The sequence below is a fragment of the Chaetodon auriga genome, chromosome 8 (genome assembly GCF_051107435.1).
Source record: "Chaetodon auriga isolate fChaAug3 chromosome 8, fChaAug3.hap1, whole genome shotgun sequence".
NCBI classification, from domain to species: domain Eukaryota; kingdom Metazoa; phylum Chordata; class Actinopteri; order Chaetodontiformes; family Chaetodontidae; genus Chaetodon; species Chaetodon auriga.
The window spans coordinates 11,351,166-11,371,056 of NC_135081.1; the positions used below are offsets into that span (position 1 = coordinate 11,351,166).

Consider the following 19,891-nt stretch of genomic DNA (forward strand, 5'->3'; position numbering starts at 1 on the left):
TTGTACAAAGCACAGCTTAAAACAGTGTGAGCGCTTGTGATGTTCTAATCAAGTTCATCTTAAAAACACCTTATAAATTATGAAATTCGCACCCTGATGGATAAAGCAGCTCATGCCTTCACTGCAAACTTCTTCATTCAAATATGCTTATTAAATTCCCTCCAGTCCCCTAATGCAAGCATACTTCACAGTGGGGGAAATAAATAAGCCATAAAATGTGATGAATTTCCATTTCATAATACCATACTTTCCGACTTCTTTGTTTTAATCTCTCGTCATCCATTCATTCGTTCATAAATATACATAGAATTTTTACATGAAAAAACAATTACTGACTGTTCAAGTCATACGAGGTCAGCAGAGATACAGAGAGATGATGGGTGACGTTTTCACACTTCAGTCACTGTGAGTTAATATTAGGGCAATCTTTCTTTGCTAAATTCATTTTGAGCAGCTTGTATGATTGTATACGCCTCCCTGTTTGGTCAGATTAAATATGCCGCGGGATTTTATTAGCCGACAGAAGAAGAAGAATTCTAGATCACGTAGTCTAAAGCATTTTCATCTTCACCTGTGAAAATGAAGCCTCACCACGATGTTGAACCACACAATTTAAGTCATAAAACTGTGCTGACAGAGATGAAGACAGAACACTAAAATAGTGGCTGTCTGGATATTAAATATGATTATATTACATGATATATGTATATGTATTATTCTAATTCTTCTTCCTACAAAAGAAACATTGAACTCATAAGAATTAAATCACACCTATGCTCAGTTCAATACATTCAGGGCTTTGCTGCTACAGTCTTACTTGGTCTGGTATGAGCAGTTGCTTATGGCGGCTAATGTTAGCCAATGTTAGGAAGCTTTAGACAGATATTGCTCTGTAAGTGGCTCCATCAGCTGACTGACATTACAAATCGTCTCTACTTGTGCCGGCATTTGCTACCATCCTGTGAGTGTCACGGTATCCGCTGCTCAGCAAAAGCTACACGCGCTAGCTTTAATGCAAAGCTGCCAATTCCAAACAGCGTTATCCAATTAATACTGTGTAGTTCCAGACTCCAGCTGGGTCATCAAAGGCTAAGGTCTTCACTCTGTGATCTACGGCTCTGGGAGGGCTTTCAACTCAAGAATACAACAACATACACACAACGAAACACATAGCATAGATCAGTTATTACACTGAGTTGTATTTGTCCTTTATGCTGAGAACTGCTGGCAACGTGATGCAACCCAAGCCAATGATAGCTCTTCTCTTCAGCTCCTCCGGTAGTTACACCCCCCTTCATGTAAACACAAACCTTTGCAGGAGGAGAAGTGAGACCACATGACTCACATGCATTCATTAGTTAGCTTGCAGACCAAAAATAGAGAGTTGTGATGCTGTCGAGAAGTCACTCTAAGTATGGAGCAGAGCCGAACGCTGTCACTGGACCATATATGTTCCACCAATATGATTAATGCATCATCATGTCGCAGGTAGTGACACATGACTCACATTCATGCACGTTAAAATGCACATTAAGTATGTGCTCGTAAATATGCGTGTACGCATACACACACACGCACATATACAGTATTTCAAAGTCATTCAAAATAGCGTGACCTTGCCTCACTGTTGCTGTTTAACTTTGTCCTCCATCTATGTTAAATTATTCAGTCTCGCCTTGTAAATCATATAATACTTACAAGGTTCAGCAGACAGGATCTGGATGGACATGTCTGCAGCTCGTCTTTCCTCCCTCTGCACTCGCACCAGTCAACTGACCAATAAAGCAAGCAGCATGACAGCACAGGAGGGTTTCCATCCATACATAAGCCTCCACAAGGATGAGAGATGGTACAGCCTCCCCCTCTAGGAAAAGTGCTTGCAGGTTTCAAGAATCACAGGCTTTACCCCCTGCGCTCTTCTCCATCATCAACACTGCTTCAAGTAACACCTTCATTTGATGTCACGTTTTGTCAATGGCAGTCATTCTCACGCGACATGAAAGCACGGGGTATTAATCAAATTCGAAAGGAAAAAAACAAGGGGAAAAGACTCAGTAGTAGTTCCACTCCATGTGCATAAATATCTCATCTCTGCCTGTGGTGTCACTACAACAGCCAATCTGCCGCTCTGCCACTATGGATCAAATATTTATCTTTAGTATTTAAGCATGAAAATGATGTAAGTCATTGCTGTATTTGCGCAGACATGACGATTCTATCACACAATCCCACATCATGCCCTATTCCTCTTTTGAACGAATGAACAAAAAGCATTCTAGCATAATTTCCATCAAAAGCTGCGACTACATCCATCGCAGAGAATCGAGAGGGCATTATGGTGATATTCCCCTGTCCCTGGAGCAGCCAAGCATCCTTTATGTCCCTCGAGTCAAGGAACGACCAGCACGCACACACAACACCACCCCGCCCCACCCTTCAAGCTTAGCCCCTCCCCCGTTGCCCACCTCTGGCGAGCGATTGGCTGATGTGCGGGGGACAGGTTGATGGCGATTGGATGGGTGATGGAGCGGAACCTTGCTTTCCTATGCATCAGTGCTCTCCAGGAAAAGACTGGGGTCGGAGAGAGAGAGAGGACAAAGATGATGATGTGGGAAACGGGAATGATATGAGGGTGGGAGGGGGAGGGAGGTAAGAGAGAGGAGAGGGAGAGTGAGATAATGAGAAGGGAAAAAAGACGGCAGGGGGGTTGAAAATGAGCTCGATTACACAGCTCACTTAGATATTTTATCCAAACGCTGTGCATGTGTAGCATCCGCAAGAGATCACGACTTTATTACTATTAACATCAAGTCTTGCAGGGACAAAAAAGATTCAGTTTAAAACAGATGGAGCCTATTATCATACAACATGCTGGTGTATTTATGTATCTAATGTGTGTGTTTGTATACGAAGGACAGGGTTCAGCTATGCACAGCGATGAGGAAAATCATTATCGGTGAACCTGTTAGTGTTGCCTGAGAGATCACTCAAGGTGTTTGTCTGTGCAAGTGTGTTATTCCCGATCATGTCATTTATTTTTATATGACAAGGTGCAGTTATTTGATGCCTTTGAACAATAAAGATGGTATAGAGAAAGCAGTAACATTTCCTCCTTCACCTATGGATGCTTTCTTTTACGTTTTGTCATGAGAAATTTAAGACATTGCCGAGATTCATAATTGCATGCATTGCAGATGCATCCAAGTCACAGGAAGCATCCTGTTCAGTCCGCTTTCTCCTCCCTATCCACTATCTTTGTGTCACATACTATTTTGCAAGGGGACCGTGGCTGCATCCTGCGTTTAGTGCTGCCCAAGATGATTGTGATTGGTTTAAAGAAACACTAACAAACCAGAGCCTTTTTTTCCCTCTATACCTCAATGACAATGGGTTCAGCCAGACCTTTCTCCAGTGCTGGAACAGCTGGTAAAATAAAGTGCAGAGGTAGGTCAAGCTATGTGAGACTGCATGCGTTTCGGAATTTTGGGCGTTGAGCCAAAACTTATTCAAATTGACAGGAAAACTATTTCACATCATTTCTTAATCAGCATAATTTTAATTAGAAAATTCTGATTACATGACACAGTTTTTGAATCTGTGAGTAATAACTTCAATAAAACAGTGAACCTTTTTATACACAGTAATATATGAATTTAGAGCTGTATCCAAAGGTCATTACTCAGTGACAGAAAAACACCCATTCAACAAAGTGCATGTTTTTAATAACTAAATCGATAAATCTGATTAATAAACTCCAGCTGATTGGACTGATGTGTTGTTTGGAGAAAGAAAGTCTTCAGATTGTTCCCCAAAAACCCTTTTTGGATTTGATTGTCTTGTTATTTGCAGCCACAGGAAATATTGCTTGGCATAACAGATATCATTATGTTGATATCCTGTGACAGGAGGATGCAAGCTGTGCTCTTTCTAAAACCAACACAGCCAGTGTTCCACAGCATGATCCAATTAAGGCCGTCTGCAAGAACGCACGCACGCACATACACACAAACGAGGCAAAAGGCACGCAGATAGGTCGGGATGCACACGTCCACGTGCACATCTGAATGAACTGTCTGCACGGGGACACACAAAGGTGCACGCAAACATGACACAAACACACTCGGTACAGAGCCCAGCTGTCTCTGCGTAAGACACCACAGGGCGTCTAACTGGCTTTCCTCTCTTTCATCCCGTCTCCTTTGTGTGTGTGAGAGAGTGTCCCAGCAGCTTTACTCAAAGGAAATATTTCCACATTTGCAGTTGTCATGAAGAATTTGGTCCTTTTCACAATCTTAAATGAATTTGAAACTTCCCAGGCTGATAGGAAATGTTGCAATCCAATTATAAAGGAAAGAAGAGAAGAAGATTATAACAAGATAATACTGACGGGCTGTCATGTGACTGGACATTCTAGTGGGCATAGTATCGCTGTTCCATAATAGTAAACAAATAATGAGGCCTCAGGGTTTACCTGCCATGCTAAACCTTAGCCATGCTGTAACTTGTCCTGTTAGAAGACCTGGTGCCAACCTCACACCTATGCAAACTCTCCTTTTCCCTGCAGCGCTGCAGTGCACGCTTCACTGAGAGCCATCAGTTGTACACTGTGATTACACACTCTGTTGTAGACACTACGTAGATAGTCAGTGCTTGTACAGAGCGAGTGCCTCCATGCAAATAATGTTTGGTACTTTTCCAATCGCATGCATGTATGCAAATTGGGTGACAGCAGCACCTTGTTTAATTGTGTGCAAGCCAAGTTCAAATGAAGTTCACGCAACCTGTTGGTTACGCTGTGATACTAAGCACATAACTCATGTGCTGTAAAGGTAAAGACATGAAACTGTAGTCTAGACAATAGCTACTGTATATACTGTAATAGATTCATTTATTTCTTTCCTCCCTCCTCTGCCTGTTTGTCTGTGTTGTTATGAGCTCTTGTTTCACCCATTTGGCTCATCTTGTTTCTCTGCATGCATGTTTGCACATATGTGTTGATGTTTACCATAAATGAAGACAAAAAAAAAAGTGTATCTGAAAGATATAACGGGACAAAGTAATGGAGTGAGAAACAAATGGAGCAAGAGAGAAAAGAGGAGTGAGTAAACAGAATTCACTCCAACAGAGGCATGACCACACCTACAAACACACCAAATACAGTTTAGACTTCCCCACCCTGGCCTCTGCAGGGGAGAATAAGAAAAAACAGAAATCCAATGAACTCCAGAGAAAACCACTTCCTCCGCTGCTTAGAAGTGTGTGTCTATGACTGAGTGAGCATGCCTGCCTGCTCGTCTGCCCGCAGAGCACATGGTTAGCATTCAAAGACCAATTCAATAGGAACCACACAGTGAGCTCAGTATGGGTAAAGATGAGAGATTGAGTTCACAGCTGAATTAAACTAAACAGAAACATATGGATGAGAGGAGAGGAGAGGAGAGGAGAGGAGAGGAGAGGAGAGGAGAGGAGAGGGGAGGGCTCCCCATCTCTCTCTCTCTCTCTGTATCCATGTTCAAATATTCGTCTATTTTCAACCAGCAGGAACAACGACTGCAAATCATTCTCATCTCATTCACCATAACATACATGCTAAATATTATTAATGCAGCAAGAGACCAGAATCATCCTGACTGAACAGGCAGTTGGCCTGTCGCAGATTATCTTGGACTGAGAGCCTGAGCATATCTGGGGAACAGGCCAACTATTTACTCTAAGCATGCTTAGTCTGTAAATCCATATGCAGGCCAACCGTGTTTTTGGGACACTTGTGATTTTGTGGTTAAGTGTCTTCTATAAAACCCATCCAGATTGTGGGCTCATCTTCTCCTCCATCGAGCACAAACTGTATAAAATGTGTGAGAACTAGTCGGATTGCATGTCCACGGCTAATCAAGTTTGAGTTATGTTAATGTAAGCGAGTGCAACTTCTAATTAATGCATATTTATCATGATAATCCACTGTGTTAAGTAATGCAGAGTTCTCATACCCCAAGATGTATTACTACATAAATGTGCTGATTAAAACCAAACAAACTGATTGAGTGAAAGAGTAAGACAGTGAGTGAACTTGTGGAGAGAGTGTAAAATGAAAGTGCCCACGTTCAGATGCAGGATCTGTCCAGGCCCCTGTGCGGCACTACATGACATGAGCAGAACAGATGAGCACTGACAGATCAGACAAGCGAGGCGGGTTGATGTCGGTAGAAAGGTTGAAGTTGGCATGGGGCTGAGTCTAGAGATGCACCGACACCACTCAACGCCTCAGTCAATTCTATTTGTACTTTGACTAAACATCATACCCCTCCTTAGCTCGGGAGCACTGATGGCGATGATTTATTGGTCCTTTTTTTAGCCGTATGTGTCCACCGAGGAATGAAAGGCTGGACATGAAGTCGTGTTGCTGTTATATAAGAAATGGATTGATGTATTATCTTAATTCTGGGCATGTTATGTAGTACTGCCTTCTGTAGCTTTGTTTTGGCCAAAGAATTGATTGGAACAGTATAATCGCTGGTCTGAACCATTGCCCGGCCAAAATTAGACTGTAGGTAACCACAGAAACAATACTGATGCTTTATGATACACGAATGGTTAAACTGACTGATCTGATGTATATTCATTCTACTTTACATTCCTCAAGTGCTATACTTAAGTACAAATTTGAGGTACATGTACTTTACTTGATTTCTCACTAAATGTGTCTGACAGGTTTAGTTACTAGTTCCATTTCATACAGTGTTCCTCTATGGGTTGAAATTCTCCTACTTCTTACAATAGATAAAGGATTAGCTGGAAAATGCACTGAGTGAGCTGAAAACAGGGCTGTTTTTCTGAGCTCATGAAAAGTTGACGTATGTGGTCCTCAGAGGACAGCCACACTACAAACATGATGATCTTATACAATGTGATGCACTGCTGTAGACTTAACTACTCAACATTATATATAGTAGTTAAAATTGTCTCAACCTTAAACATCTACAGCAGCAAAAATACAACATGCACATTAATATTAATCCAAAAGCATCACATATAATAGTAAAACACTGACAGGGTGCATTTTACTGACGAACGAGCACTTGCTTCCTGTACTTTCTTCACTCACTTCATCCATTATTTTCTAGATCAAGATACCTTGTCATCTATTATTGCCAAGTTATCAACCCACAAGGAGGCCTCCACATATAACTTTCAGTTCCCAGCAGTACACGAGTTATGAACAAAACAAGTCTCAACCATGAAAAGACCAGTGTTTCTCAAAACATGTTGGCCAAACAAGCCGAGTTTGGATTAAAAAACAGGAAATACCCTGTTGAGGTTATGTCAAATCCTCTGAAAGGAAGCAACACAGTATCTAAAACTAGCACATCTCATGGAGGCAAGACCAAAATTCACAACAATATGGATGAGCAAATGTAGCTTCTGCAGAAACAGCGAAAAAAAAAAACTCTAAAAAAGGCATAATACATGACGACTGTGAGGAGGCAAACAGAAATAACAAACACTTTCCCACTTAGGGATCAAAATAGCCGGAAAATCTGTGTGCATGTTTGACTGTTGAGGTACACTAACACCAATACACACACAGACAAACCCACACATGTCCACGCGCACGTCCTTCATTCACACATACACGAGGACAAATAATAAAAATAAACATTGTGTCGTGGCCTACAGCACGCTCCATGATTAGAATGTGCCTGATCAGCCAATAAGAGAAAGATGTATTAGTGTTCATTTTTCCAAGTGGATTTTGCACACCTGCACTTTCATGTGACAGTGCAACAGAACGCTTCAGGCAATTTGCTAAATCGACACTTAATTCAACAGCAAGTTAATTTTGTTCAGAGTAATTGAAAATGAACAATGAACAATCAGCCATAAACGGCCAGGACAACCTGATTACCCCTGATTCACCGAGAGCAGCTCATGAATTTCTGCCCGATTCCAACGAAAATACACAAAGGAACCAGTGTGGCTCTCATTTTTGTGAGTCAGCCTGAGGGATAAAGTTCAAGGGTTTTTGGGCAAAAGGCCTGTGCACAGGATTTGCCTGGCATGTCCCATCGATTTCCCATTAACACGCATTCAAATTCTGGCAAGTAGGAATAATAGGCCAAACTGTCAACTGCAAACAGTCTTGTAAAAAAGTTCATCCCTGAATGACCCAATTGCAAACCGTCAGGTCAAAATTGTGTCAAACACGTGGTGTTCACAAAGCTGAACAGCACTGATATAGTGGCAGTGCTACAAGTGTCCCATCTATCCCTGACACTCTCCTCTCGCTGCAGTCTAACACTGTGACGCTCACATGACATGCCCAAAAAAATCTTAAAATGAGTTTTCTATGTGTTCACTCTCGGCATGACAACTCAAATGTACTTTCTGCTGCTGTGTGCCAGCTTTCCTGACACAGATTACACCAAGCCTTTCAATTTACATCATATTTTCTATGGAAAAGCTCCAAACACTTAGAATGTATTTTAGTCCAAGAGAGATTAAAGTGAATAATCTATGAGCAGGGAAGCAGGCCCGTATTCATTTGGGATCATCTACGAGCATACCCTAACATGGGCCACTTATTTGCCTTGTTTATACCCAAAAACAACTCACCCTGCAGAGAGTGACTTGGTATATTTTTAGCATGTATGTACTGGGGTATTAGGGATGTGAACCCACAAGGTCATGGTTGCTAGCTGATGCCACAGAGGAGCTGGAGTCTAATGGGATTCAATGCAGCAGAGCTTTGATGGAACACAACATTTTACTTAAAGTGGGCACGGTACATGGTGTGCTTGATGTTTCAGCTCCATCTCCCTCTTCCTCGCACAAATACATGCAGCATATAAGATCCACCGTCTCGTCCATGGTGAGCTGCTCTTTTTGCCTTACACTTGGAAGAAAATTCCTGAATATGACATTTAGACCTACCTGAGGTTTGACCTGGGCCGTCCAGTTTGGATTCACATTTTGGAAGAGAGCAATCTGAGAAGAGAGACAAAAAGATAAAAAAAAAAATAAAAATAAAAATTAGAGGTTTAACAAAGGAAATGAAGAGTAAAAAGACTGCCCTGTGACCCACTCCAGCAGCACCTCAGCCATCACCACGTTTCAGTGTCAGAAGTCAGAGCTTTGTGATTACAGAGTACAAATGAGAGAGTGAGCAATTGTGGAGCAGCTCTTTGATCTGAGTATCTGGATAGTCCCTCCCTGAGATGAAACACCATTAGACATGCTGCACACAGATGCATGTGAACACACATACTGTCAATGTGCACTCACACACGTTTCACTGCACATAAAGTGAATGCTGTATGAACATGAGCAGGTGAAGACATACTGAGTCAAAACGTGTGCATAGATCAAGGCTATAGATCTGTGTGCTCTTTAGCTCTCTTCTTTATGCTCTCACAGTCTGTCACACACACACACACACACACACACAGACTCATGTGTGACTCTCGGCACACCAGCTGATAAGCGAATGAATCATTTAAAGATACCAAGTACGGTACATATCTGTATCTCTAATGCCGGAGGATTCATCTTCGGGTAGATGAAATGTTAAGAATTTTCAACCAGACTTGTGAAAAGGCTGAGCAGCGTGTCTGGTACTTGGTATTCTAAGCCTGTAACATTAGAGTGGAGACAAAATTGGGTCCTCCCTGAACTGCAGTGCTGGAATCGGTGACGTTGCTTTCGGGATCACAATCAATTCAAGACTGATTGACAACGACGGATTCATGACACAACTCAAATCTCCTCTTTTTTTGTTTTTTGAAATAGAGAACTGACAAGCTTTCAATGCCAATGACATTAACCCTGCAAAGAAATAATAATTATAGCCTGACTCCAAAGATGCACTGAATCCTGTCTTTGGACAGACATGAATCTTGTATCTGACAGCAGACTGATGAACTGTCTTTCTGGGTCACTCATCAGTAGGACACTACAGTGGCACAAGATAACAGAGAGGAGAAGCAGGGATATGAGGGACAGGGGCAGCTTAGCTCTTCTTTGCTCTGACTTCTCCTGGCTGCAGTTCTGAAAAGAACAGCATGGCATATGCTGCTGCCTAACAAGGATTACAGCAAGCACCTGTTCACACGCTGTATGTTTCATTTTATACAGTGCAGTGTGGATAACGTGTTCGGCCCGGTGAACAGTGCTCATCCTCCGACCTCCGAGGCCTTACATGTGTTTGGCGTCTATTTCTTGGGAGCAGTGTGTTAAAGAAGTTACAAATTTCATGATAGTGAATATTCTTATACTCTTAACATCGCTTTCAGTGTTAAATCACCTCGTGGTGGAATGTATAGAGACTAGATACTGCCCAGAGAAATAATGGTCAGCATATGCTGCCACGCAGGGAGGGATTAGGTGACAGCATGGTCATGTGGACAGCAGGGAGTCAGTGAAGGAGAGAAGGCAGGAGTAATCTACCAAATAGGGTGAAAGAAAGAAACCACCAGTTCAAAGACAAGTGACAGAGATTTCACATGCAGCCGCGATCAGGATGTAACTCTAAGAAAGTTTGAAAGGGAACAATAAGTACTAAGCTTTCTGCATATCTAATAATTTGAACTCCATCTACCTTGTGAGGGTGTTAAACTACTGGAATTGTTCCTACAGCTTCAATACAGGATCGACTAATGTTCATGACTGTCTGCACTACTGTTATTTATGTTCACACTCATATCATTACTATCAAATATCTTGCAATATATAGCAATATTACATTATTTTTACTGTCATCTAATTTTCTATTGTGCAACAGTACAAAACACTGTATTTACAATCCATATCTGATACATATATAAAATCATTTTTTTTATTCTGTATCCTTTTTGACTGTCTTTTTTGTCTCTCTTTTATTCTTTGCTGTCTGTAACAATTTAATTTCCCCGGCATGGGATTAATAAAGTTTTGTCTAATCTAATCTTACTTTTTGGGAGGATGATTTGGAGGGATGTTAAAACCTGGGACAGATTTTTTGTTCATAACGGAGAGAAGAAAGGACCACTTTCTTCAAAATGAAGTGAAACTGTGCACTTAGTTTCACAGGCTCATCTACAATAGTGAAGTATGAAATATCAAATTTGTTTTTTTTCTTTGACGTGCAAACATTTAGTGTTTTACTTGGACAATGCTGTAGACTGACCTCTATGCTAGACCAACAAAATACACAATTTAGCTACAACAGTATGACACAATAGGCAGTATTTGTTCTAAAATCCTACCAATCAAAGAGTATGTACTTCTGCAAGCCAATACAGTAGGATGGGATGTGAGGTTTGATCCTCAACCTATTTTATCCAAAGCCAGAGAGGCCAAGAGGCAGTTTAGCCTTCCTAAGCCAGAGGAGCACTGGGCTGGCACTGTTCACGCGACAGGGATCAGAGCCCGCTGCTGTCTTCAAAGCAAGAGGGACTGTTATACTGTGTGTGTGTGTGTGTGTGTGTGTGTGTGTGTGAGTGAGAGAGAGAGAGAGAGAGAGAAAGAAAGAGAGAGTGTGTTCCTGTTGGACAGACTGAGCACAGCTGTTGACAGAAGACAAGCAGTCTCAGGCAACACACAAGCTGACACATGTATCCAAACACACATTGCATGCTGTGCTTTGATTTTTCCAAGTCCATGTTCTGCTTTATTCCTTTTTTTTTTGTTTTTCACTGACTGCAGTCAGACCTTGGCTTGTCCAAAAAAATCAAACACGCCATTAGTGCAGAGAAGAGCAGTGAAGCGCATGGGTCTGGTATCTGAAGTTGCAAGGACACAGTTTGACATGTGTGAGGGTGCTGCCGCGCATGAGAAAATCATTGAAAGTGATTGCTGCACTATCAACCTCGTACAACATTTATAGAAAAATAGCATAAAACTAAAGAAAAAGCCTTCATTGAAAAAGACGCCAGGTGACCCATTCTTACACTCGGAGCAGAACAGGCTCATTCACTGAGCAATTTCATGAATGAAAAAACTGGCACACATCCTGACACTTGACTTACTGACACTGCACCTCTCTCTCAGGAGGAAGTTCTTAAAAAAAACACAGTGTGTCTCAGATCTCATGGGCGGGCATGGCCTCATGAGTCTGCGGCTGCTTTTTCAAATGCTGTTCTTGGGGAAAAAAAGGCGGCACAAGACATTGCAGGAGGCTTGCGACTTCAGATACCAGATCCAGATGTTTCCTTTGGTTGAAGCTGTAGTGAAAAGGAGAGGAGATAAGGGAGAAACTGTGACAGACAGGGGAGATGAAACATCTGTTGTCAGGTCATTGGGGAAGAGGAGAAAGGTTAAAGATGGAAGATTTAGGAATGTGGAGGAATCCCAGCAAACATTTTGGGAATTAATATGTTCATACTATGATCTCCAGGTCACTGCAGCACCGTAATCCACTGAAACAATAAAATATCTTTGGTTCCAAAAGCTGACAAAATGCTGTGGTGTTGTTTTGTCTGAGTTAATGGTGAACTTGGTACCCTCCTTTTAGAATCTATGCCAAAGTGTTATGTGATGGTGGCTTGTTCTGGCCAAACACCTGTGACACTTTGTTGTTTTTTTGTCTTAAAGAGGCCATTTTATGGGGCTTGGGTTTTTTTCTTTCCTTTCCCTTGGTGTGTTGTATGGCTTTCCTGTGCATGTGCAACATCTGCAAAGGTACAAAGTCTAAAGTCCACGTCAAAGGGGGCTCGTCTCGCCTGAAAGCACTGCTCCTGAATTGCCTGAAACGCCTCGTCAATAGTCCAGCCTTTCCTTCCGCTGCTTGTCTACATCACTATTTATCATAGCACCACCTCCAGCTCGCTGCCCATCCTCCACCTCGTTCTCAGCCGTTGCTGTATGAAGATGTGGAAGGTAATGTTGTCAGTTTCTCTGTTGTTGGCTGCAAGAACCACTTTTTATCTAATCTCACCATCCAAGGACAGATGCACTGAAATAACTTCATTTTTAAAGAAGTTGTCCCCACAGTGACTGGTCAACTCTTGTGTGTGCAAACATTTACTTCAGACCGTTTTGAGGGCCAGTACAAAGCTAAGAGCTGAGCACGGGAACTGCTCTGGTGTTGGCCAAAAGAAACGACACATCGACTGATGAAGACTTTCGTGAGGGTGCGAAGACCCAGTGCATTAACTTTATGTGACAGAAATGTTGCTTGAAAACTGTGTGTGCATTTAAACGTTACTCCACCGGACTGCTTTGTCGAAGGCAAGTACCATTACAAGCTCAATGATGGATCGATAATGGCTGTTCGTGAGCCAACTTCAAACTTGGAATCTGTGCATTTTGCCATATTTATGTTGCTGTTTATGTCGGTGGTTAGCTTGTCAAGAGAAACTGTATGAATGTTCGGCCTCATGTAAAGTCGAGTAAAAAACAAATTAGTAAGCGAGACCTTGATGCCGGTAAGTGTTTTTCATGTTGCTTTTTGAGTCTTCATACTGCAGTGCTAGCTCAGCTAGGTTTGCTTTGTTGTTATATGAAGCCTGTTCTGCTCCAGGATCCCTGCCGACATATGTGTGTGTGTGTGTGTGTGTGTGTGTGTGTGTATGTGTGTGTGTGTTGCTGCCGTATGTAAATTTACTTGAAAGCCATGGACTGAAAGTAATGACATAGCTACATATAAAAAAAGAATGACCAAACTGCTTGGCAACATTGTACAACTTTGATTAGCATCCAGCAGCTAGCTTGCTCAGACCATACAAAGGCCGTTACAAAGCTGGAACGTTTGTGACCTGCTGGGCAGTGAGGCCGAGGCTAATACGGCTCAGATTCCTCCTCAAATGTGTGGTGGTGAAGTTTTTATTATAGAAGCATTTATTTGTGGTGATGTCTATGGCAGAACTGGAGCTAGCTGGAAGCTACAAACACTGGCAGAGCTGACAGGGAAGCACTTGGAGAGGTGACTGCTCAGGTCTGACTGAATTGACCAATCACAGCAGGGCTTTTCAGGAGGGGCCTTACGGAGGACCTGAGTTGAAACTGAGCATGGCAGTGCTACAGAAATGAACAGTATGAGAAAAAAGAATGTGTTCTTGAACATTAAAGCATGTAACCCTATTCTCATAGAGGCCTAAAATCAAAGTATGAACCTGAAAATGAGCATAACATGGCCTCTTTAATATAACACACATCTGTTCTGATAGTCTGTCAGTCAAATATGACATTTGAATATTTGTTTGGAATGTTTCACTTGCTCATGGTACATGAGAAGAAAGGCATGTATTCACAAACAGGAGACCAGATACTCCAAATAAGATCAGAAATTGAATATATGACAATCCTGAGCAGAGGCAAGGTATGAGGTAATGATGGGAGGCTGTGTAGGAGAAGAGTGGAGGAGGCGATGAGAAGAACGAAAAAGGATAGAATGAGTGGGAGTCTGCAGCTGACTGACAGAGGTTTCTCTCTTATCAGATAGGGGATTTGCAGGAGACACACAGACCAGCCCACAGCCTATTTTTATGACCCGCAATCCTCCTATGCCTCCATCCCTCATTCATTCACTCCATTCCTCCATCCCCCTCTTCCTTGCTTCCAGGGCCTCGGGCGACGTGGGTGGGATGTGGTGATTTATACCTCTGTGCATATGTGTGTGTCTCGTGTGTGCTTGTGTGAAGTAATGACACTGTCCCACAGGTTACATTTAACATCCCACAAACACATTACCAACCTATTGGAATTCCTGATTATCTGCATAAGGCTGCCAACCAATATCTCTCATCTATATGGAGGAGCATTCATATGGTTCGGATCCAAAAAACAAAAGTGCTCAGCAGTGACCAATTACTCCTTTGGTTAATTTTAGGCTACGTAATTAAGAGCCCCACATAATTTTGTTTATGACTTTACATTTAAAAAATGGGAAAGATCCCTCTTACCATACGCATAATGCAGAAGAAGTTAACTTCAATAGAGTTTGAACAAACTCTGAACAAAGAAAAGAAAGGCCTGTTCTTTGCCTGTGTGTCTTCAAAGTGACCCCTGGCATAAATGTGCATGACATTTTACGGCAATCAATAATTTGTAGAGATGAAGGGGGTTACATGTCTGTAAAGTGTATTACAACTCTCTCGAAAAGGTCGAGAGTCTCTGATGAGATCGATCAGCTTGGCCTGGCTGTAAAATAGGTAATTGCCTCACCGTGCTACCTTCTTGATTGTCCTCTCCATAAAACTCTCCAATAAACTCTAAGAGAGGAGTGGGCTATAACGAGCACCCCAACATCTGGTCCTTACTGGACAAATACAGTAGGCTTTTTATATACAATCATCCGATCTCTTCTCACTCACATACCGTACACTGGAATCGCTCATTTTTGGTATGCTGCTAACTACTTATTAGCCATGTGACCATTTGTATTATATGACACGACAACATCAGTTTCCTTTATGAGAGACATTAATAATATGTGCACCAGTACCCTGATCTGTTTATTATCACAGTTAACTGCCGTTTAGATAAAGATATGGAAGATGTTATTGTTTATGTTGATGGAGTTATTCAGTTTAGCTTGGTTCCTAATGCAGAATTGTTCCTTGACCATTACCTCGGTCAAGGAAGTTAGGTTTTTGTTTTATTGTTTGTTTGTCAGCAGGACTACAGGAAAACTACTGGCCAGATTTTCATGACACTTGGTGGAAGAATGTAGTGTGGGCTAAGGAAGAAACCATTACATTTTGGAGCAGATAAGAATCACTAAGACGATACAATAATTGTTTTTCACTTTCCTTAACATTGCAAGATCTGACATTTGGCCCTGGCGGAATTAACGACACACACCTTAAAATCCAGATGATGGCAGTAAAATTCAGCAGTGACAAAACATAACCAATTGTAGAAATGCAATGACTCCATATAACAATCCACATTCTCAGGTACCAGTAATCCTCGAGGACAGCCGACGCACATAGCTGCAGTCATTGTGGAGCACTTGGGGACAGAGGTTTTATGACAGACCCAATCCAACTGTAACATCGCCACAGTCGTAACAACGCTTTTTTCTCAAACTAAGGTGTGGCTATGGAAACGTAAATCCATACATATGATGCAACTCGTTAACTCGCTCTCCGAATGGCCTTTTTCTGTATCTGTTCATCATGAACATGGACTTGTTTTAGAATAACTATATAGATTTCTAGGTCTTTCAAACTAGTCCTCTTTTTCCTCCTTGAGCTAAATACGTGAGATAGCCAATTGTGCATGCAAGCCCAAGCGATTTAGCACTGCAGGCAATGCCAATCTAAGCTTCCAGTCTTTAACTCTGACCAACTGCCAATTAGGCTGCCCCTGGATGAAACCTAAAGGTTTCAGCCTCATGGAGAGCGGAGTAGCCTACATTTTGCAGGGTGTGCTCCACCCAAGCCTCAACTCTATAATTTGATGAGTGAAGGCTTGTTTGTCCCTATAAGTATGTCATGTCCTCTCTTTCTGAATCTCACTCTCTCTTCCCTCTATGCTATATTTTCATTTACTTTCCCTTTCTTTACTCTGCCTTTCTCCTCTCTCAGTACACATTTGTCTGTGCCTTCCCATACAGCCCCCTCTCTCTCTCTCTCTCTCTCTCTGTCTCTCTCTCTCTCTCTCTCTCTCTCTATCCGTACTGTTTACCATACATTATATGCTCTAAGATGCATACTGCACGGCCTGTTGAAGTCCTCTTCCTCATCTGCATGATTATATAAGATTTCTGCTTGAGTATGAGAGATAACAGTAGGTCATTATGCTTCCATTGACTATGACTGTGCAAGACGAAAATGAAGAATCACTGCTCAGTGATTTGGCTCTCATTACAGACTGCACTGGCACAGGTCACTGGGTTCACTTTGCGGACAGAGGGAAACGGCTCACTGCGTTGTCAATACTGACATTGTTGATGCCGATGACTTGTTTTTACTCTTAATGCAAGATGCACTGAATGACAAGCTATTAAATATAATACACATAAAGAGGTGCAACAAACATTATTGGTGTTGACTTTATTATCTATTTTTTCTCCAGTTTTCTTTCAGCAAAACGTTTTAGGCCAGCTACAGTCAAATTTGAAATAAAAAAGCATAGGGGTTTTCCAGCCCTAGCTTTCATAATTCTCATTATTCTGAACATCTCATTATTCTCAACAGAACTACAATGACAAAGCAGAGGTAATCACTTATGCTACCACCTATCAATTATTCTCCTGGCATAAAGAAAATCTATTATTTAACACGGCAGACTGCCAAGACACGTGTATAGGTGAAAGCCTGTGTGCATTAGTAATGAATGGAACAGAAGCCAGCCTCACACAGCAAACAGCAGATCTTTGTAACAACCCTCAGCCCTATACTCCATGGGGGTAATGACTGATGACCACTGTCTTATGACCAGTGTAGTTATGACTGCGGATACGGTTCTTATGCAAGTTATCTGACAGTTATTTAATTTTATCCCAGCCTACAGCGCATCTGGTTGCTTTATGTCAATTGAGTTTCACAGTGCACTTCTGTACAATAATGCTATTGCACAGGCTCAGTAACTTGATTACATGTCACTCAAGAGACTATCGATGAATTAATACCTTGTAAAAATGTATGACTGTGCAAATGTTATTTTGCTGAAACGTCTCCCTCCATCGTGCTCCAGACAAAGTCACGGCTCTAATTTATTGTGACCTCAATAATGTATTTGTTGTCCATTATGATTTAACCTGAGACATATGGCAGGGTGGTAAAGTAAAAACAGGGTGTTTTGTAAAAGATAGCACCATAATCTGTGATTTTTTTTATCAATGTCTACAGTTTAGACAGGAAATGCATGTGGACGTTGAGAATGACAAGCAGAGTGCTCTGCTCACTCATCGACTCCTAAAACATAATAACAAAATTCTAAACATTTTTGAGGAGACGGCAATCAAGATAATGACAGACAGTGAATCAAACACTGAAATACAACATTAACACATCACCCACATGTTCTAGCCGCTTGAATATACTCAGCTCATGCCTGTGCTGCTGGAGGACATTTCAAAACAATATACCACAACTTCCACACTCATCCTAATGCAGACTGTTCCACAATGCGGCAAACCTCTGGTTATGAGCAACTTGCCTTGATTACAAATTACCCAATATTTCAAGTTCTCAGGGGACATGCTGCTGAGCTTGCGTGGGCTTGCAGCAATCAGCAGTATGTTATTGGGCTGTGATGCCTCCCTTTGAAGAATGCTTGATTAAAGTCCAAATCCGCAATCCAGGCAGAAAATGGGTAATATCAACTGTATTCAAAACCGAATTGGATCATTTATAAACAACTAAATATAGTTAAGAAGACTGTTAATGTATTCCTGTGCTTTTAAATGTTTTGCAAATGCTCGCAAAGATGGAGAGATACATGGCTGGATATCTGAGCTTGACTGAGACAGCAGTAGAATTCTTCCTCATCTTTGACTGGTTACAACAATTTCGGGATTGGACTTTAAGTCACGGCATGAGCAACCTGGGAGAGTGACTCAGCGGCTGAGCTGTGATCCACAGCATCAGTGTGGGACTCAGAGATGGAGCTCCATCTGCTCACTGAAAATAATCAAGAAGAGAGGAACGTCAAGTATTTTCAAGGGCTGAGAATAATTTTATCCATTCAGGTGAAGAAATTAAAAACTAGCGCAGGATCAAAAACGAGGACTTGGTGCTTTGATGGAAATCTCGGTTTAATCGTTCAAACAATCAGTCAGCTTTGTAACTCACATTTGGTTATCCAGTCAATCAGTAAGTTAGTCTCCCACTATCAGCCTCTAAGTCAGTGATGGAGCCGCTCAGTCACTTTAGGTCTTGTTCAGCAGAAGAAGAAGAAGAAGAATCTGCCATATTATAGCCTTCACTGACTAACTAGGGCACCACAGTGCATCCAGAGGCCCAGAAAAACAAAACACACTCACATATACACAGAGCCCCAGAAATAAAGCGCTTGGGATCAACTAGGATGAGCAGCTGTGTGCCAAGATTTCAACATGCAACAAGCTGGCAGCAATTAGGGAGCCTGCTGGAGAGGCTACAGGGAGCGGGATGGCCATTACGGCTGGTCCTTCACAGTGAAACTACAAGACAGATCCGATACAGAGAACGCATGTATGGACAAATGATTGACTGATGTATCATACCGTGTTTGGACACACTGCATAAGTGATGACTGTTAATACTTAAGACAGAGTAAAGAAATCAATGACAAGAAGTGTTGAAAGTATTATTAAAGTTTGTGAAACGAATGAACAAATGAGGGAGCACAGAGATGAATTAAAAGAACATTAAGGGCAGGGAGTGAATGAATGAATTCATTGACATGTATTTCATTCACCTTTCCAAAATGTCTATCTTTGTGGGTGCCATTACAGAGGTATTAAAGATAACACATTATCATTTTTTTTCTTCTCTGTACACAGTTAGCTCTAATCTAAGTAGGAAACATCCACCTATTTGACATTCTTCACTCAGCATTTAGTGCTATTCTCCAATTTAACAACACAGGAACTTTTTCCATACTTGCTCTTCATAATAGTCTCTTATAAAAGTTTCCTGAGGCCATAACCTATTTCTGTCTCCATCATGAATACTGTATGAACTGCATTTGCCGCTATATAAACATCCAAGCAGTCCAACTTCACAGTCAGCCAACTTTCCAGCCTGATACAACGCAGCTATAGGAAAATACATTGGCAGGCATCCAACCAACCGTAAAAGACACTGTAGCATTTGAATACAATCCATTCTGACAACATTCCTAACCGTCTGACTGGCAGAGACAATTTCTGGGAGAAAGTATGTGGATTGTAGACTGTTTAAAAAATGATGAAGTATGCGTGTGTGTGTGCGCGCGTGCAAGCACAAACCTGCTGAATTTATTGATTTGTATGCACTTAGGTGGATGT

At 41.6% G+C, this 19,891-nt stretch overlaps 1 protein-coding gene across 4 annotated transcripts in view; it reads right to left on the reverse strand.

The window, feature by feature from the left end:
• triob (trio Rho guanine nucleotide exchange factor b) overlaps positions 1-19,891 on the reverse strand; it is a 105,473-nt gene that overhangs the window by 83,969 nt on the left and 1,613 nt on the right. For all 4 annotated transcript variants that reach the window (XM_076736385.1, XM_076736384.1, XM_076736383.1 and 1 more), the window contains exon 2: positions 8,929-8,982. In XM_076736385.1, coding sequence (XP_076592500.1) covers positions 8,929-8,982 — 54 coding nt within the window. The remainder of the gene's footprint in view (positions 1-8,928; positions 8,983-19,891) is intronic.